The following is a 21,739-nucleotide window of genomic DNA, read 5'->3' as shown; positions in this document are numbered from 1 at the left end:
ATGGGCTCCAAGCCCCACCTCCAGAAACCAGATATAGGGAGAGACTGCTCATTTAAACAGTGAGACAAGAGCCCTAAGGAAATACTGTACTTTCAAGGAATAGTATATCCCCGGAAAAGGTCCCAGAGGATGTGATAACAGCAGAAAGCATAGCTTGACAGAGGTGCCCTCTGACAAGAAAACTGAGAGGAACAAAATGCCCCAAAGGTGCCCCAAAGTACACCAAACCTAGGACCAAGCAGGACCCTACACCACGCACCCAGGGTCCAGAAAATACAGTAAAAAGGTGGAAGTCACAACAGGCAGTGGGACCATAGGTGAGCGCTGGTACCAACAAAGCCACGGGAGTAAATGCCATCAAGCCCTGGTGAAAACAAGGTGCAAAGATGTGCCAGAATGCCGCTGAACCTACATTGTCCCCAGCAACGGGAAGGAAACAGACACAAGTCTATAGCTCGCCATAGCAGGCTGCAATCCAACACCCCCAACGTGAGGCCTGTCACCCTGCTATGTGTCTGAAACCAGAGACCTACCTGAGGTACCACCCAAGGAGGGGAGAGGAGCAAGGACGCAATGATGCTGCTTTTAACTCCTAACCTCTATTCACTTGTATAGTACCTTTGTATGTTTTGTCTTTCCCACCTTATTAATTCCCTTATCCCTTATTTGTCCTGTTTGTCCTGATTAGATTGTAAGCTCTTTTGAGCAGGGACAGTCTCTTCATGTTCAAGTGTACAACGCTGCGTACATCTAGTAGTGCTTTAGAAATGATTAGTAGTAATTGTAAAGCCACTGATCCCAGATGCTCTGTTGCACTGCCTCCGGTCCTCAAAAGGAAGTTGGCAGCCGATAGGGCCTGCATTTTCATTGAAGCCAATGAAGTGGGACAAATGAGGAAAGAATAAACCCAAGCGTGGCCTGGAGCGAACTCAGAAAGCAGACTTCACAAGTCCTTAGCGGTGCAGGGGTAATACTATGCTGCACTGAAAGCACACCATCTCAGAAGTCCTGCCGGCACAGAAACATCCCAAAAACATTCCTCCTCACTGGGCCCCCCCCCCCCCCCCGATCACGACTCTGCTTCAGGCAGAGTTGGCGGCAAGAGACTGGGAAGAGGCAAAAACCCAAAGGCTCTCCCTTCGGTGGGGAACAGCCACCAACCAAGGCTCCCCTTGTTTTTTTGGGTTTTTTTTTTTTTTTTGCAGTAAAACAAAAGTTGGGGAAAGAGAAGGGAGCGGAGGAGCAAACATCGACATAGACCCTCTCAGCTTGTGTGCCGACAAAATGGCTGCCAAAACCCCAACAGCACCAAGAAGCAGCTCAGCTCACGCTCCAGAAGTGCAAAAAAAACAACTAGAGCCCCCTGACCATGATCCGTGAATACTGCAGAGAGCCTGCCCAGCCGGTAGAAAAATGCTCGGCGCATCTGAAGGCTGCCATTTCAAGGGCAGGGAGAAAGCCGCTACCGCGGTAAGCCTCATAGCCAGTCCAAAAGTAAACACTCACTCCGTGGTGTTTCTGGGAGAAGTCTTCTGCCTCAAAGTCGCTGCATGCCTTTATTAGCCTTCTCTTTTCTCAGCCCTGATACTGGGGGCACCAGTATCACTCCTGGAGCCATTTGGATGCTTGCTTTTTTTTTTTAACAGACACACCTGTTCTGGGGAAGGAGAAAGGAGAAGGGCTGGAGAGGGCAGATAGGTGGGGGAGAGACCTGGGTGACCAGGTGTACCCCCTAAAGGCAGCAGCACTCAGCTGCACACCCCTAGCTCAACTGGACTGAGAGATCAAAAAAAGGAGCTGTATAGAAATGACCCCAGGAGCTCATGAGAGACCATCCATCCGCCTGCTGCAGATAGAGAATACTGACTGACCAAGGAGCATTCCATCCTGTAAGTGCAGTTCAACGCTCTCTTTCTCCACCTGCTTGTAGAAGGTCACAACCCATAATTCTCTGGATTCTTCTGCTGCTGACGCTAAGAAACAGTCTTTAGACTCTCTTCTTACAGCCTCTAGATGACAGATTAATCATTGGCCAAAAAAAACCCCTCTTCTCCAAGTGCGAAATGTGTACTCTTCCCTATAAACAAGTGCTGAACCTAAAATGTTTTAATGTACTTAGCTTCAAGTATTGCTTCCATGTATGTCTGTAGCTACAAAAAGAATTTGCAAGAAAATTACAGGATTTTTATGGCCAATGATTTGTATACTAAACTACTTTAATATTAGCTTTAACATGGTACTTAATGCATGCATAAACTTCCAATGTTGATTATATGCAACGGAAGTTCACACTAATGCAGGTAGAACGTACACCTAATAAAGTATGAGTTCTAAAGCAGACATTAATGCAAAAAGTTCAGTTTATCTTTCCTATTGTTATTGTTAACTTTCTGCGTTATCAGATTTATATATCTGCCGTAAGTTTTACAAGTGTTATGGTGAGGGTTTTTTTTTATTTTTTGTTCTATGCTATTAGCTAGTGAACTTTCTAGCATACTTTTTCATCTCGGTAACTCATTAACATAAATTTTGTGTGGACAATAATGGCCAAGGCAAATAACTCACATTAAAAACTCTGTTAATATGCATTAATTGGATGATTCTATAAAATAAGTGCTAACATTTAGGCACACTTAATGCACATAGGGGTCCTTTTACAAAGGCATGCTAGATTCTAATTGCCCAGCACAGAATATTGACTTTCCATTTCTATTTAGTACAGTATGACGCTGATTAACTGGATGTCCACTTATTCGGACCAGTATCTCTCATTCACCCTCTCCCTCTCCCTCTAAACCTGCTTTTACAGTCATCAGCGCTACATATGCTGCTTCTCCCTAGCTTGTTGCATCCCTCTGTAGCATAGTGTCCTCCCTGCAGGAAATAGGAAGTTCCATCAAAGGAGACCAGACACTACAGAGAGAGGCTCCAGGCTAGACAGAGGCACCCTGCTCAGTGCTTGCTGACTGTAAAAGCAGATTTTGAGGGTTGCATTGCAGAGGAAGAATGAAAGATGCTGGATTGATTGCCATTGAGGGAGGGGTACAGGAGAGAGAGAGAGAACTACAAGAGATGTGAAAAGAGGGAGGCAAGGTAATTAGCAAATTTGTTTTGTTTTACCATGGGAAAAACGTAACCTGATGTCCCAGTTTGTCCAGTCATCTGGAGTTATGATTATCCAGATCACCCCCTGCCGGGGATAGTGCGGATAATCGACGTCGTACTGTACATATGCAAGAACATGGTAACGTACGATATACCATGATGGGTCTCACCAAAGGTCTATCAAGCCCAGCATCCTATCTCCACAAGTGGCCAATCAGGGACACTAAGAAGATAGCTACTGTTACTATGGTGATCCTTGCCAGCCAATGACTGCATAGAGGAAGTGTCTTGAAGAAAGTCTCTCCAGCCTTCTGGTTGAAGATTCCTCTGTCCACCTATAAGTGGGAGAGAAGTAGGTGTTTAAAAGATATGTCATCCAGAAAGAGGGTTAAAGTTGAAAGCAATAAAAGGCAATGAAAAAGAAGGGAAAACATAGGATAAATACATAAGTACATAAGTATTGCCATACTGGGAAAGACCAAAGGTCCATCAAGCCCAGCATCCTGTTTCCAACAGTGGCCAATCCAGGTCACAAATACCTGGCAAGATCCCAAAAAACTACAAAACATTTTATACTGCTTACCCCAGAAATAGTGGATTTTCCCTAAGTCCATTTAATAAAGGTCTATGGACTTTTCCTTTAGGAAGCCATCCAAACCTTTTTAAACTCCACTAAGCTAACCGCCTTTACCACATTCTCTGGCAACGAATTCCAGAGTTTAATTACACGTTGAGTGAAGAAAAAGTTTCTCCGATTCGTTTTAAATTTACTACATTGTAGCTTCATCGCATGCCCCCTAGTCCTAGTATTTTTGGAAAGTGTAAACAGACGCTTCATATCTACCTGTTCAACTCCACTCATTATTTTATAGACCTCTATCATGTTATGTACAAGAATCCTTGGTAACCTAAAGAGATTGTAATGTTCTAAAGAGTAGATCCATGCCCGACAGCTCACTGCAAGGGATGAACGGTGGCTTTCCCAAACCTGCTTGGTTAATTATGTGTAGATTTTTCTCTGGAAGTTTGTTCAAAGTTGAAATATTTGGATTTCAGAAAAGGAATAATAGATATTCTGTGTGACACTGCAAAATAGAAAATAATATTCCCATACTGTGTGCTTCATATTTCATGACTAGTTTGTCTCATCATTATTCGTAATACCAGATTATCACATTTTCTTTGCAGCTTTTGTACCATCTGTACAGTAGAACATAACTTGGACAGGAAATGTGTGAGAGAATCTCCCATAACAATGCCTGTTTGCTTGATTTAAATATAGTAGTAGCAGACTGTCAAAAGGTCTAGATGTCCAACTTTATATGGGTAGATTGGCTGACTGAAAATTGATACCCTCAAAGCAGCTAAATGCACATGTAGGTTTTCTTGTCATATGTACTTTTAACCACGTAAAAAGAGACTTTCCTGAGGCTGTGTGTCAGTCATGGAATAAAACCACCCATGTGCATTTGATTTTCAAATATTGCTTAGAATGTGCATGTACTAAAAGTAGCCACATACATTGGTAACACTGTGCCCTGTTTCAAATCACTACCTGTATTGCCCAGGACTAAATCGTATCAATGTTATGATCATGTGGAGTTTGGTTGCCAATAATAAAACATGGAGAAATTTAGCAGGCGATCAAAACAAATAATTGTAGAACTACAAAATGTAATAAATAACCAAACGTTAACAAATGTTTTTGTCAATGCAAGGCATCCAAGTTATATAAAATAGAGTTAAACAGTTTTAACTTCTCAGTCATTATTTCTTCAAATAAAATCTGTTGTTCTTTAGATCAGTTTTTTGTGAAAAGTATTTCTTTGCATTACTTCATGAAATACGAAAATGATGTTCTAATTCTGCTGTTTCTCTTCCCATGAAGGTTTATGATTCTGCTTTAGGATAATAAACCAACAGTGTATACATTTTTTCATGTAACATAAGTCCTCATTTTCACTCATAGCCTTTGCCCCTATGCGTTTCTCTATACTAGTGAACATTTTGTTAAATCATTATATTTTGGCTGGTATTTAATACTGTGTTTCTGACTGTTTGCGGTGCTAGCTGCTACACTGAAGCAACCATGCTGTTCTCAAGGCAGTCAACACTTGATGATATAGATGGAGCAGACACTATCCCTAAAACAAGTGAGCGTGCTCGACCTAGGCTTCGTAAAATGTACAGCATGGACATGTCCTCTTCATCAGCTGACAGTGGCAGTATAGCATCAAGGTGGTTAAACATGCATGCTTTTTTCATTCATTTACACCGATCATTAAACATTTTACGATCTGTATGTTCGCTGTGGGGATGTATGTTTACGTGTGTATGAATTTTATAGATGTGCATGGCTGTGAAGCACATATTTGTGTGGAGGGGAAAAAAACTTTTTACTGCAGAAGAGGGTCTATGAAAATTACCCTCAGTAGGAGTAAAGTTATGTGCATTGTTCAACAGTGTGCATAATTGTACCCTCATTGTTTGGAGGTGGTTAAATCAAGGAAGTTAATAATGCACTTTTACTAAGCTGCAGTAAAAAGTGGTGTTAGTAAATCCTTTCACAGGTTTTTCTCATGTGCTAAGGCCATTTTTACCATAGCTATAAAAATGGATTTTTTTCCATTTTTTTGTATTAATGCAATGTGCTAATGTTGCCATTAACACATGACCATTAAAGAAGTAAGCACACGTGCACTTACTGCCACGCATTATGTAGACAGTAACGGCTCATGAGCTATTCCTGCAGTAACTAGCTACAACACAGTGGAGGAGTGGCCTAGTGGTTAGAGCACCAGTCTTGCAATCCAGAGGTGGCTGGTTCAAATCCCACTGCTGCTTCTTCTGATCTTGGGCAAGTCACTTAACCCTCCATTACCTCAGGTACAAACTTAGATTGTGAGCCCTCCTGGGACAGATAAATATCCAGTGTACCTGAATGTAACTCACCTTGAGCTACCACTGAAAAAGGTGCAAGCAAAATCTAAAATAAATAAATAATATAGCTGCACTAACTGATTAGAACAGGAATGCTCACACTCTCCCTCAAAAAAACATACATTTGGCACTTACCACAAGATGGCTGAGTGTGTCCTCCAGAATGCCATTTTAAAATACGTTAGGTGCTCCTTAGTGCCTAATGCAGCTTAGTAAAAGGGGCACCATAGTTTTAGATTTTCAGAATTATGCGCATTGCTTTGGCACTAGAGCAAAAAATAAGTACTCACAGAAAAATAGGCACAAATCCATGTGGGCCCTTTTTACAGGCACCACAAACAAAGCAAATTTGCCTGTTTAATTTTGCTTCAGTTATTAGTGTGAGTTTACACCCATGCAAGAAGTTTGAACAGTAGCCCCGTGAAGTGTAATTCTATATAACTGGGTGTATGTAGTTATGCATGCCTTGGTAAGTGCACAGAATAGTGCAAAGATGTACCACACACTATTCTATAAGATAGCATGCAAGTGCTTGAGGAGTCCTTTTACGAAGCTGCGACAAAAGGGGGCCTGCACTGGCGTCGGTGCGTGTTTTTGATGTGCATCTAGGTTCTCTTTTACTGCAGCAGGTAAAAGGCAGGTTTCCCTTTTCTTAAAGAAATGGTCGTGCAGCAAATGAAGTGCTTGCTGTGCAGCCATTTCGGAGAGGGAGCACTTACTGCCACCCATTGAGGTAGCAGTAAGGGTTCCCACGCTATCCTGGCAGTAACTGGGCAGTGCATGGCGTGGCCCGATTACTGCTGGATACACACTGGCACTACAAAACTTGAAATATTTTTCTATGCTGGAAATGGCACACGCTGGGGGAGGGAACTACCCCCGGGCTGCTGAGGTATCCCGGCGGTGCTTTCATTTTAGCGAGTGGTAAACCCACTTTGGGCTTACCACCATTTCGTAAAAGGGCCTCTTAATGCATAAATGCAAGGGGGGCACACATGTGAACAGAGCATGGGGGGGCATGGGTGTGTCTCCAATTTACACACATAGGGGTAGATTTCACATGTTAAATTGCCATCATTTAATAGGGCGTAAGTCAGCATGTGTGCACTTAACTTTAGGCGCGAGCACTTACGCCATGTCAGAGGCTGATGTAGATGCTGGAGCCTAAAGTTGGCAATTGTGTGTGTGCAAGTCACAGTATTCTGTAACCTACATGTGCAACTGCAAGACACACCCCTGTCCCACCCCCTACTGACATGACTGTGATTGGAGGACTTCCGCTCAGCTGAGAGGGAATAGTGGTCCCGCCCATGTGCTTGTGTCCTATGCAGTTGTGCACTAAAGCATTTAGATGCTCAATTTATAGAATAGCGCTTAACTACAAATTAGTGCCAATTAGCACCAGTTAACACCACTTAGAGGTAAATTCTATATATGATGCCAAAACAATCGGCACAGAAAAAAGTGCAATTTTACAAACCAAGCTTACAGTTAGGTGCAGTTTGTAGGCTAGCGCTTATGCTAGGAATCATACTTAACTTTAGGTGCGACCGTTTGCACCAAATGCCCATGTGTATATTTAGGTGCAGATGCCCTTATTCTCTAACCAGGGCCGCCGAGAGACTGGGCCGGGCCCGGGGCAAGCCCGGGCCCTGCCCCCCCCCCCTGAGGTCATTGTCGTCGCCGCCCCCCTCCATCCACCACCGGGCCGGGCCCCCCTGAATTCAAATCATAGCGCCTCACCTCGACCTCGCTCCGTATGAAAGAAGCGCAGCAGCGGCAGTCTGCAGATCGCCTCACTTTGGGCCTTCCCTCCCTGTGTCCCACTCTCACGCAAGTTATGTAAAACGAGGGCAGGACACAGGGAGGGAAGGCCCGAAGGGAGGTGATCTGCAGATTGCCGCTGCTGCGCTTCTTTCACACGGAGCGAGGTCGAGGTGAGGCGCTATGCTTTGAATTCAGGGGGGCCCAGCCTGGTGGTGGACGGAGGGAGGCGGTGGAGGGGACTGCGGAGCCGGGCCCCCCTTGGAGGCCCGGGCCTGGGGAATTTTGTCCCCCATGCTCCCCCCCACCCTCGGCGGCCCTGTCTCTAACTACATTTGTAACTTAAAGGAACGCTCCCAATCCACTCATGACACTCCCATTCCACACCCCATTTTTTGACTCAAGTATAAAATTTACTCATGGATCCCATGCCTACATTTACATGCGTATGTTTCAATTAAATCTAATTAGTGCCACTAATTGATTGTTAAGCCAATTATCTGTGCTAATTAGCTCATTATTCAATTAAATTACATGCATTAATTAGGCATATGACCAAATTTATGCATGCAATGTTTTGTGACTTTTATAGAATTAGGGGGTTAAGGGCTATTATTGGTAGTTAATGCCAATTCACACCTAATTTAACAATTAAGTTAGGAGCACAACTAGTACTATCCTATAAACTGCGCACCCAAATTTGCATTCTAGTCAGAAATTTGGGTGCCCAACTTTATAGAACCTGGGGGATAATTTATAGAATACTATCAGTTACGTACGTAGTATAGAACACTTAGGCACACCCATTTACTTATTATTTGGTGCTTCTATCGCTACTGTGTGTGAGCAGCGAGAAGTTATATTTTGGTTCTTCTTGTTATAGAAGACTTTACATAGGAAGCACTGTGCTACTCTGACAAGTAGTCCTCACCTCTGACACAGGCTTTTGCTGAAACACAGGCCATGTCGGGCCCTGTAATAAAATCTGCTTCCTCTAATAATTTGGCTCAGTCTGGTTGTCTCATTCTGTAGCCCACTTCGCAGTTTTGCTCTACACCCATTTACTCTGCCATTGACCTGGCATTAAAGATCATGCCTAACTTCAGACACACTAATGAAAATGTATTCTATTCTTCTATAATGGCACCTTGGTGCACAGATGGCATTATAGAATTGGCTCTTAACATATGGCATTGGTGTGCCTAACTAGAGGTACCCAGTTATAGAATTATCCCCATAGGGGTCGATAGTTGAAGTGACTGTTTTAACTTACCTGTTAAGGGCTGACTATTGATTCTTATCCAGCTAGCTGCATGTACCTGGATGTTTAATGCTGGCACTCAGATGTGGCGTGGCATTGAATATCCGGGCACATTTCTAGCATTGGTGGTCAGTGTTTAAAAGAATGCTGGCTGCCGCTGGCTCAATATTACCCCCTTCATGTATATGTACATTGGTAGATTCACACCTCTTGTGATTTCCATGTGTAACAAGAACATTGGCATCACCTTTACTTTGGTTTATTCATGGGATACTTTTATTTCTTCTGTTTTTTAACTCATAATCAGAAACAAGGGTGAACAAATTAGACCTTTTCAACTGAATCAGCTCACTATATTTGAGACTAGCTTTCACTGTAATTGAACTGAAGAAGAAAGGATAACTCTCAGAAGCTTGTCATAGATATACAAAAGTCCACATACAATTTGTTTGTTGATTCTTAATTCCATATATCCAAGTGGACTAACAAGTCAGCCTGTATTAGTTTCTCAAGAGATAACCACAAATGTACTAAATTAAACCCAATATAAAGTCATGATTCACAGTTTGTTTTTTGACCCTTATTTCTGTCTATTACATGAACTAACATGGCTACCATAATAATTATTTATATATCCAAACTACATATCGACAAGGAATAGCTGCAGGCATAGGGTCCTTTTTATTAACCCATGATAAAACAATGCATCGTTGCATTCTTTTACGTGCAAAAATTACTGCGGGATCCAGAAACCTGCAGTGCTCAGTACCACAGATAGTAAATCCCACAATGAACTCTTTTTGCATTGCTGCAGCTGGAAATATCACACGTACCCACCTGCAGCAATGCAAGGTTAACAGGCATCAGGTTGGGCCCACTCTCTCTACAAAGGCCTGCCCAGTGCTTTCTACAAAATCACCCTTTTACCTACCTTCAACACCTGATCCCTCTTGGAACCACCCCTCTTCCCCATCCCCCTTATATATATCTCAAAAGTAATTGGGGGAAATTCAAAGGGGGAATTTGAGGTAGATGGTATGTCAAAAGTGATCAGAAAGTGAAGTGTTCCTAGAAAACACCGGCCCCTTCAAGTTGCTTCCCAGAAACACTATAGTGATGCTATCTTAATGTTTCCATAATTCAACCAGCAGCAGCAATGCAGCTTGAGAGGTTTAATGCTGCTTTGCTTACATTACCACCAATATCAGGCTATAACATATATCTCAAGCAGTCATCTCTCATAAATAAAGATCCAAATAAATTGTTAATCCATTACTCGCTTACAGACCTAGCAGCCCAACTCCGAGCTCCAAACTTTCATTGCTCTAAGCTTTATGTGCTTACTTATCATCATTCTTATACCAAACTGTGTTGGATAACACAGCCCTCTTGCCATTCATTTCTAAAGAGAAATACCAAAGAACATCATTAAAAATAAGTTCATAAGCACATAAGCACCGCCACGCTGGGAAAAGACCCAAGTCATCAAGCCCAGCACGCCGTCTCCGACAGTGGCCAATCCAGGCCCCAAGAAACTGGCAAAAACCCCAAATTTAATAACGATCAATGGACTTTTCCTTCAGGAATCTATCCAGTACAGTTGGTACAACACTGGTATAATATGGTCAGATCTCTTAGACCCAGTTATCAAATGAGCAGCTGTATTTTACACCAGTTGCAAGCACTGAACGCTATTTTTACTTAATCCAAATCTTGAGTAAGCTGGGTTATGAGCTTTATAAATTCAGATGTAATCAAGGACATCAATAAATGTTTTCCCCATTACAATAGCATTGACACTTTGGGTCCATTATAACAATATTTCAGTGTTTGAATCTCTTGGGCCTTTAACCTTGCTTCTAAAAACTTATTCTACTACTACTACTACGACTACTATTACTACTTATTATTTCTAAGGTACTGTCAGGCATATGCAACACTGTATAGACATGCATAACAGAAACAATCCTCCTCCACAGAGCTTACAAAAATGCTGTCCAAGTTAACCAATAGCCATCCAGGCACTGCTGTTAAATGTCGGCATTACCCAGGTAATTCCCGGAGGTTGCCCCAGACTCAGATATTCAGTGCCAATACCCAGGTAGTGCCAACACTGAATAAGCAGGTCTAATACAACCAGCAAGGTCCACCATTAAACAAAAAAATCACTGACCACTTCCAGATGAATATCGGCCTCTTAAGTTTTTAGTCTGGAGTTGAATATGCCCAGAGAGGGAACATGACACACCAACTCAGGAAGTTTATTTCATGTAAATGGTGCAGCACTGTTAAAAGAGCAAAGCTGGGGGAGTTAGCAATGGAGGAAGAGGGCACAGATAAAAATGACTTGGCAGATGAATAGAGTTCACAAGAAAGAACATAGGAAGAGAGAAAAGAAGAAAGATAAAGAGGAGTTGCAGAGTGAATCCATTTATAGGTGAGCAATAGAAGCTCAGATTGTATGTGGAAGCAGATGGTGAAGTCAATGTAATGATGTGAGATGAAAGGTTACATAGTCATAGTGAAGCTAAAGAACAATAAGTTTTGCCGCTGCATTTTGCATAGCATAGTGAAGACAGATGGGTCTGCAGGAGACTCACTAGTCAATGTGTGCTGATCAAGTGCAGCCCTTGCATTTCTTAATATTGGGAGTATCTGTAATAAGTGTACACATTTGATCTGAACTGAGTTTGATTGTCCATAAAGGTAGAATTCCCTTCCATGTTTGAGTTGGACAAGGGAGCACATCAGGCCATCATACAATCCATGAGACTCCTTGGGTTTCTTCTGGCAGGAAGGAAGACTTGTTGCAAGACTGTTGAGGCTTGGGATAATTGTTTGATATGGTAAAAGATAGACAGATTCACATCAGTAGAGGTCATTCCAAAATTAAAATATTTTACTTAGGTACTTGTTGAACTAAAATTAATTGACAGAAAACACAAGGGGCTATATTCAGAATAGTTTACCCGGGCAGAAGGGGCTACTGCCCATTTAAACTCTGCTGAACAAGCCAACCGCTGATATTCAGCGGCAGTTAACTATTAGTGCCATTTAATATCTCCACTAACTGGCCATCCTGTAACAGGCTAGATTAGGGACTGGGTGGAATTAGGGTGTTTCTTTGGCTTACATGTCCTGGGACAGGTTATCCATGTTCGAGGGTCCTGGGTCAGGGCATTTAGGATTGATGGTTCACAACAATTGGTGTATTTACAGTTTGTCTAATGAACAATTGGTCTAACAGCCATTTATTTAAAGAACACAATGGTTAATGATACAATAGGCCTACAAAACAATTGGTCTAATGAGACCTTTGTTCTAAAATCAAACACACAAACTCAAATAACATACATACAAGTTCTCAAGAATTAATTATGTGTGTAATGCATTCAGTCTGACCTTCCACTTGTTGCTGCTTCTTCTACAATTTGGTACTTAATTCAAAGACACCAACATGAGCACAAATAACCAGTACTTTGAGCATTCAATGACAAGATTCAACTGCATTCTGGGTTCGTGGTACACCCAACTCAACACAAACATTAACTGACCAAAAAGAGGGAGATAAAAATGGCAGTGGTCAGATCTGCTGATCTTGAAGAGTACTCATCCACAAATATTTTCATTAAACCATTGGATGAGGTCATCTGTGTCTGCAGAAAGCTCTTTTATCAGCTCAAGCCAAGCTGATGTAATTTCAGTCAGTTGTAGAAATGTCAGTGCAATGAACTACCAAATTTTGATGCTGAAATCTTCTTTGGTTGTATATTTCTTTGCAAGTCAAGATCCCTGTATCTTCCTGTAGATGCTTTGTCCTAGATGAATAAAATAGCCATTATGAGTTATTTCTGGGAATTCTTCCACCGAAGCTTTTATGGCCACCTGCTCAAAATCAGAAATAATAGTAAAACATTTCAATGTGATGTTGTAATCAGTGGAGAAATTGTTCATATCCTGGAATAGTGTTTTGTAACTGTAGAAAAGGCCAGACGAATTTCCTATTTAATATAAAAAGTTTATTCTTGGTTCAGAATTGACTGAATAGCTCAATGGGCTATTTCAGGAAGCATTTCTTGATAAGCAATATACAAGTCAGAATGAATGATTAAAAAAAGCAATGTACAGCAAAGAAATCAGAATGCTATATACAGGCAACGAAATCAGAATGCTTAAGGCAAAGGAGTCAGAATGCTTACTACTTCTTTGTTCCACTCTGCTTATATACTGTTTTATGAATAATCTTCTCCTGACATCACGTGCATGCTGTATGCAGGCTGTACCATACCATAAATCCTTAATTTAAAGCAGAACATATGCTGTATCATTTCCCTTATTGCCCCCCCTTCTTGCCCACAGACTTTCTGGAGCCGTGCCTTTGGCTGATGTGTTTTACTGCCCTTTTCTCATGCCTCAGGAGATTTAGTGTTGAAACAGCTTGTTGTAATCATGGAGCCTTCCACTCCCCATCTTTCATGCTTTTATTCAACATAACATTCAAGGGACCTTTGCAACTTGAGACCATAAGTAAGTGCAAGGATTCAGCATCTATCATCAAGATAAACTGGATAATGACCTCCTACACCCTCTCCCCCCCCCCCCATACACACAATGTATAAACACCCCCACTCCCTCAATCACATTCCCCCCCCCACTGGATCATCACCCCACCCTGACCATGATTTCCCCCTCCCCCAGAGTAACCCCCCACTCTCTAAGTCCCCCTTCATCATTGATGGCCCAAATGCATTGTATCTGGTGGTCCAAGAACAAGAACAATTACCAGATTCTCCTGCCCTGCCAGCGCCATCTACAAAATAGTGTCCCTACCACTAAGGGTCTTCTTTCCTTATACTTAGAGCCTCCTTCTTTGTCCTATTTGTGGCCTACTGCACTCTGGTTTCTGAGATATTATATTGTGTGCTATTTATTTTATGTTTGCTTCAAGATGATCTGCAAGGACCTAGAAATGCCCAATTTAAGTCTTCAGTTGAAAAATTTCCCTTCTATCCAAGTAATTGGCTTAACAGCCTGTACATCAAAGATTGAGCCTGGGGTGAGTGGGAAAGAGTGAACAGAAAGTTTTTACAGCTAAGCAGTGCTTGAACCATAGGAGCCAACTTTTCAAAATGATTGGGGGTGCTCTCATCCATAGATCTGGCTCCTAAGGCTTGAACTGACTATCTAAAAAATACATAATTTTAAATAGACGCAGAAATTATCAGTTTAACCCACATCTCCTTCAACTCGAAGTTTTAAGACCGTTTTCTGGGAGGTAAATACTCACAAGTGCAGATGCCTTCCTAGCAGTAGCAGGTCCTGTCTCAGCACTCCAATAAGATTAAAAACAAAGGAGACTGCAGTAAGCATGACTGAAGGGGTGTGACCAAAGGGCTGTGCCTTTTTGGAAGTCCTCTAAGTGGAAGACTGCTTAAAGATGAGAAAGAAGAAAAGACCTCCTCAACAGAGTTCCTCATCTGCTAGAGGCCCCTTTGGATTAATATGTTCAAGTTCTTCACTACCCAGGAGTTGATACACAGAAACGATGGGTACTGACTTCCGGCCATGGAGTTGGGTGATTTGGTGAATGGTTTAGATGGGAAAATACCAGCATTTACGTGCACATCAAATAAATTTTAATTTTAGAAAACTGATATTTACACCTCTAAATCTGCAATATGTGCATATGACAAGGAGACATGGTTTGGGTGGGGTTTCGGGTCACCAAAAACTACATGTATATTCCCCTATTTTCTATGAGATTATACATGTGGAGGGGTATTTTCGAAAGGGACGTCCAAGTTTTGATGAGGACGTCCTCGCAAAACATGCCAATCCAGGCATGGAGAAACCCATATTTTCGAAACAAGATGGACGTCTATCTTTCGTTTTGATAATACGGTCAGGGACGCCCAAATCCTGAAATTTGGTTGTCCTTAGAGATGATCGTCCCTAGACTTGGACATTTCTGATTTTCGGCGATAATTGAAACCAAGGACATCCATCTCAGAAACGACCAAATGCAAGCCATTTGGTCGTGGGAGAAGCCAGAATTTTTAGTGCACTGGTCCCCATGACATGCCAGGACACCAACCGGGCACCCTAGGAGGCACTGCAGTGGACTTCATAAATTGCTCCCAGGTACATAGCTCCCTTATTTTGTGTGCTGAGCCCCCCAAACCCCCCTAAAACCCACTACACACAACTGTACACCACTACCATAGCCCTTACGGGTGAAGGGGGGGCACCTAGATGTGGGTACAGTGGGTTTGTGGTGGGTTTTGGAGGGCTCGCCGTTTCCTCCACAAACGTAACAGGTAGGGGAGGATGGGCCTGGGTCCGCCTGCCTGAAATGCACTGCACCCACTAAAACTGCTCCAGGGACCTGCATACTGTTGCGATGGACCTGAGTATGACATCTGAGGCTGGCAATCAAAGATGATTTTTGAGGGTGGGAGGGGGTTAGTGAGCACTGGGGAGTAAGGGGAGGTCATCCCCGATTCTCTCCAGTGGTCATCTGGTCATTTCGGGCACCTTTTTGTGCCTTGGTCATAAGAAAAACACGACCAGGTAAAGTCGTCCAAGTGTTCGTCAGGGACGCCCTTGTTTCTTTCGATTATGGGTCGAGGACGTCCTAGTGTTAGGCATGCCCAAGTCCCACTTTCACTACGCCTCCGATACACCCCCTTCAACTTTGGCTGTCCCTGCGACAGAAAGCAGTTGGGGATGTCCAAAATTGACTTTCGATTATACCGATTTGGACGACCCTGTGAGAAGGACGCCCATCTTCCAATTTATGTTGAAAGATGTGCGTCCTCTTTTGAAAATGAGCCCAATAGTTTTGTAAAAGTGCTTGTTTTGGGCAGTGCTCTAGAAGAGGAGGTCATGACCTTAATCCCCCAGTGTATCCCTCCCTCTTGCCAATAGTGCTCAATGATTGCGGCCTTTGAACTTAGATATCTAGGTTTCCAAAATGGCATACATACACATCTGTGTGGTGGCACTTATATGTAACCCTGGTTTACCCCTCAGTCAGGATCACCTGTTAAAATCCCTGGGTTAGGAGCCCAGGACTAGGATTCACAAAATAGATTGTACCTCAGATTGAGCTGAGCGCAGGCCAGGGCCGAAGAAGATCTCCGGTAGGCTAAAGGGTACTTCCACCTTGGGGGATGCAAGAGGCCACTTTTTAAATCACAACCAGCGGTCTCAGTAGGTAACATCAAACTTCCTTTTATTGGATCAGCATCAAATCAACAACAGTTCATAAACCAACTCTCATTTCTTCAGTTTAAGTGCATAAGAGACCAAAGTCACATCCATGTAATGTCCACTATACAGTATGTCTGTCCCATCTCAGATTAAGGATCCTCTGGCTGGCTGGCAAGTCCTATCAGGACCGCAGCTCCTCTGTACCCATGTCCCTCCTACTTGGGGTGTCTTTTTCCACCAGGCACTCCTTCCTTCTCATGAATCCCTTCGACAGGGACCCTGCTCAGACTCCCTCTGCCTCCTGACAGAGGTTTCCAGTAATCAACCACTCTGAAGTCTACCTATTCTTCAGGTGCCCTCGGTACTCATGGTCTCAGTGGGGGTAAGGAAAGCAAAGACCCAGATCCACTTTTCAAGAGACCCTTTTATTTATTCTTTACCCCACCTCCAGAGGCCAGACTCACCCTATATCCACCCACAGGGCCAGCTTTCTCGATCCCTATTACCATAGTGACCTCCAGAAAATCCTCCTACCTCTTGTCTGCAGTACACGCGTTTTTCGGGGGGGGGGGGGGGTCACATATTTGTCTATATTCTGAAATTACAACATGTAGATGTGCATGTTGCCAAGTTGGCACTGTTGATGTTTTAAATGTTAAATGGTTTCTCCTGCCACACATGCATTCCTACATGTATTTTAGAAAAGGCTCTATGTTTCCAGATCCTTTTCTAAAATACTACCAGAATTTGATATGTCCTGACCTGGATGTCTCAATTTTTATTTCTTTGTTCTTTCTAAAATGGGCCTGCATGTCTCCTGATTTGGTATTCCAAACTGATGGCTTGGGGCAGGAGGATTCATTGAAAGGCTCTATCCACAAGGTTTTATGTATTTTTTTTTTATCACATTTTAATCCAATCCAATACAAGTGAATAAGTTGACAAGAAATCTGGAATTCCAATACAGGAAAATAGAGCAATAACTCAAAGTAGGAAAACTAGTTTCCGAGGAGACTAACTTGCATTATTATTTAACGTATTGTATACCACATACCCTTAATAACATCCAGATTGTCTTAGCCTAGACCTGAGGCCTACAGTAGATGTATACAGAAAAGTATGGACTGCCACTGTAGCGGGCCCCCTCTCTCCCCCTTCCAAGCGAGGTCCAGCACAGAAGCTGTCCAGAGAGAGTGCCAATAGCTGCAGAGAGTATGAGAGTGTTCTGACCACCAGCTGCAGAGAGTACAGGAGTGATTTGGCTGCTGAAGGAGGCCCTTTTCAGCTGGCAGGGTTTGGGGATCCCCACCAAACTTAACAAGGGTGCCACAATTTTGGGTGGGCCTAAGCCCAAATGGATGCTCCCAGACCCACTCGGGTCACTTCTGTGGGCACACCAAAAATGGCAAACATCCTGCATTATTCCCTTAACACACATTTGTAACTACGTTCTGAATAGGTTCTTTTAGCGCTGTTTCTACTGTGTGTTCAGAATAATAGGCTCTTTTTGCAGTATTTCTACCGTGTGTTCATTATAGTATATTTATGAAAAACTGTGGATGTGTAATGCATATTGCATTTGTCAGTTCAGTGCTGTGCTTTTGGAAAATGGGCAAACGTTATCTATAGCAGCTGCTTTGCAATTAATAGAATGTATCAGATACACTAACATGTGCCAAGAATCACAGTTAGCTCAGGCCCACATTCTTGTAAAGCAGAAATGCCTACTAGTTATGTCAAACTGTTCCAAAAGGTATACAGTGGTTTCGGACCACTGCCAAGCACAGCTTGAGCTAACACCATCAAAAGTATTTAATTGAGGATTTTATTATCATATAAAGTTCATTACACTGAAGGCTTCATTCTCAAAGGAGGTTTTAAGCAACCCTGGCACCAGCATTTATAGAAGAGGGAGGTAACTAGATTTCAAAGAGCCTTAACTCTTGAACTCCTAACTTTACTTTGTCATTTCCCTCAACCTTTTCTGCAAGCCAAATTTGAATACGGTAATTGTATTAAGTTACAAAGGAGCCATACTGATAGGCTGGTAGGTCTAGGTAGAGAATTCACTTCTTCCCGAAATTTGTGTGATCAAAATCAACATATTTTCTTTCATCTCAATGTATTTATCCATGCTGTTCTTTTCTTTTCTCCCTCTTCTCCCTCTCAGTAGTGAGCCCACCCAGTGCACCATGGTGTACTCTCGTCAGGGAACCACAGAGACAGTTGAAGAAGCAGATGACGAGCATAGGGAAGATAAAAGAGATCCAACATCAGAAGTAGAAGTTGAGGAAGAACATTATGACGCGGACACTGATGGTGCTGATGGAGCTGATGGAGATGATGGAGCTGCTGGCGCTGATGGAGCTGATGGCACTGACTACACTCCTGATGCCGATATCCCATTGTACTCTGATCCGTCCGATGGTGATGTCCCACCCTCGTACAGCAAAGCTGTCAGCTTTGAGCAGCTTTCGTATGGATCTCAGGATGACTCTGCTGACAATTTGATGGCTTTGACCCCAGATGACAGTCGATCCGACAAACTACACGATGAAATATTGCCACCTTTGACGCACGAGCTGACTGCGAGTGAGCTTCTGATGAATAAGTAAGTACATAATAAGAAAGCACCTGAGAAAACTTGTTTAGGTTTAAAAACTCATTTGGTGAAGTTTTCCCCAGGCTGTCCTTATATTACTAGTCAAATTTATATATTTAAATGTTTAGGGGCCCTTTTACTAAACTGCATTAAGTGCTAATGTGTACTTGACATGGGGAAAAAAGGCTTACCTGAAAACACTTTAAAGTGTTTTGCGGTATTTTGCCTGTCAGCACACACTACTGCATGCTATTTTTTTGTGATTTTGTTTTCAGTAGGCGGCATGTCAAGGGCAGGGAATGGGCGTGGAAGTGTTATCCAGTTACTGCATTTGTACTAGTTTGCGCTAGCTGGATAATGCAGACTTAACATCCTAAATAGAAGGTGGAAGGTGCTAGGTGCTCCCTTGCTAATAATTTTGCAGGTCTCACACACTAATGGAATAATTAGTGTGGAACCTGCAAAAGAAAAAAGCCCTATTTTGGGGCCCCGTTAGAAATGAGTTTAGTGAAAGGGAAAATCTCCTGCTCTCTAGCATCTTATTCTTTCTCTCTGTTACCTTGGCAACCCTCCAAACTTGCTTTTACAGTCAGCCACACAACACACTGCTTCTCTCTAGCCCAGAGCCTTCCTTTGTAGTGTCCCACCTCCTCTAAAAGAACTTCCTGTTTCCTGTGGGCAGGACGCTACAAAGGGAGGTTTTGGGCTAGAGGGAAGCAGAATGTGTTTAGCACTGCTGACTGTAAAGAGAAGTTTGGAGAGAGGGGAGAGTCAGATGCCTGAATGAAGGGAAGGGAAGGGGAGAGGCAATACCAGAGTGCAGGGGGGAGGGGAGGGAAGAGGCAGGCAGAGATGTCGGGACCTGCAGGAGAAACAAGGGAGTTACAGACTGTGGGGAGGGAGAGGATAGTGAGAGATGCCAGAGTGCAGGGGGGGAGAGGCAGGCAGGCAGAGGTGCTAGAACCCAAAATAGGGGATGGAACAACTAAAGAAAGGAAATGGTAACCATGGAGGGGAAGAGAAGGGGCGAGAGAAGAGAGGGGATGGTGCCCATGGAAAGGAAGCGAAGGGAGGGGAGGGGAAGGGAGAGGAAAGAAGAGAGAAGAGAAGAGATATTGCACTTAGAGGGGAAGGGAAGGGAATAGGACTTATATACCGCCTTTCTGTGGTTTTTCCAACTACATTCAAAGCGGTTTACATATTATATACAGGTACTTATTTGTACCTGGGACAATGGAGAGTTAGATGACTTGCCCAGAGTCACAAGGAGGGGAGATGGTGCACACGGAGGAGAGGGGAGGGGGAAAAGATGAAAGCTAGACAGATTTGAGAAGGAAGAACAATGGAAGAAAGCTGAACCTGAAAGATGGATATAGGGCAGGAAGAAAGGAGGAGAGAAAAGAAATACTGGCTGATATTCAGTGCTATTTAACTGACCAGGAACGACTCCTGGCTGGTTAAATAGCATTTAGCTGGCTAACCGCTAATACTTAACAGGAGATAGCCGGTTATCTCAACTGAATATTCCAGATTAGCACACAGCAGTCAGCTAAGTTTAGTAACCAAATCAGACCTCCTAAATAGCAGTCCTATCTTTGGCCACTATAAACTTAACCGGTCAGCGCTGAATATTCACTTAACCAGTTTTCAGCTGGCCAAAAAAACCCTGGCTATTTAATGCCTATCACCAGAAATGGCCTGGAATTGAATATCTGGAAACTGCACCGATCATGGAACTTAAGCTGCTTCCCGTAGTCTGAATATCGGACCCATAGTGATAGAGAGGAGGCCCTGGAAACAAAGCTCAGAGCAAAGGCAGAAAGAATCAGAACCAGAGACAGGGAACAAAATGATTAGAAAAATAAAATCACCAAACAACAAAGGTAAGAAAAATTATTTTATTTTCAGTTTAATAATTGAAATATATCAGCTTTGAGAATTTACATCTGCTGTCTATATTTTACACTGTTCCAAAACACTCCAGACACTGTTTCAGCAAAGGTCACTTGTATCAACAAAACGAAGAGCTGAAAAAACATCCTAATTCTCATATCCCTCACTGTGAGTTATAAATTATGAACCTTGAGTTTAAATTTGAATGGAGGAAAAGACCTCAGATATCTTTGCTCGGCAGCAAGTATAATGTCTTAGTGCCAGCTCATCGTAGGTCAAAAAACCTCAAAATTTCCAATTTTATTAATTTGTAATTTCTAATAAGTATGTATACAAAAACTTGCAGTGTAACTTGTTTAATACTTCAATATATTCTTCATCATTTCATATCTACATACAGTGCAATAGCAAAAAGCAAACAAGAAGTCTTTTAGCTTTGCTTTTACCCAACGGGGCTCTCTGTTTCACTCTTATATCAAGCTTCATCAGGGGACTAAGTGCTTTTAAAACTAATCCTCTCCTATGTGCTGAATTTAGTCCCTGGGCCTACCTTGCTGTATATTCAAGGGGTGAGTGGGAGGGATATTGGGCCAGGGGATTTTTTCCATTCTAGAAGGAGGGAGGTGGGTATGGGATAGTGGGGGACTAGGATCTGGGCTATAATTTTTTATGCAGGTCCCGGTCAATATTTAGCAGGGACCCACGTAAGCTCTGGCAGCCAGGATAATGTGAATTAGCCCTGGATAATCAATGCTGGTGCCCAGACATGGCTTGGTACTGAATATCTGGGGCTAATTCTGTCTGTGGAGGTCAGCGTTTTTTGAGTTTTTTTTTAAATGCTGTCTGATGCAGGCTGAATACCAACCAGAAAATTCCACTAAGAGCCCAATATTCAAAGGATTGATATTCCTAACCTTGAGTGTTACACACATAAATTGCCCTCTTTGAAAATTTACTAGTGC

The 21,739-nt window shown here is 42.7% G+C and overlaps 1 protein-coding gene across 1 annotated transcript in view; it reads left to right on the top strand.

The window, feature by feature from the left end:
- The window catches only part of PIEZO2 (piezo type mechanosensitive ion channel component 2), a 556,315-nt gene that overhangs the window by 436,663 nt on the left and 97,913 nt on the right, over positions 1 to 21,739 (top strand). Inside the window, exons 37-38 of the mRNA XM_030186524.1 lie at positions 5,176 to 5,343; positions 18,453 to 18,893. Of these exons, the coding sequence (XP_030042384.1) occupies positions 5,176 to 5,343; positions 18,453 to 18,893 (609 nt within the window). The remainder of the gene's footprint in view (positions 1 to 5,175; positions 5,344 to 18,452; positions 18,894 to 21,739) is intronic.

This window comes from Microcaecilia unicolor, chromosome 1 (assembly GCF_901765095.1).
Source record: "Microcaecilia unicolor chromosome 1, aMicUni1.1, whole genome shotgun sequence".
In the NCBI taxonomy this organism is placed as follows: domain Eukaryota; kingdom Metazoa; phylum Chordata; class Amphibia; order Gymnophiona; family Siphonopidae; genus Microcaecilia; species Microcaecilia unicolor.
This window is presented reverse-complemented; position numbering and strand designations above follow the sequence as displayed.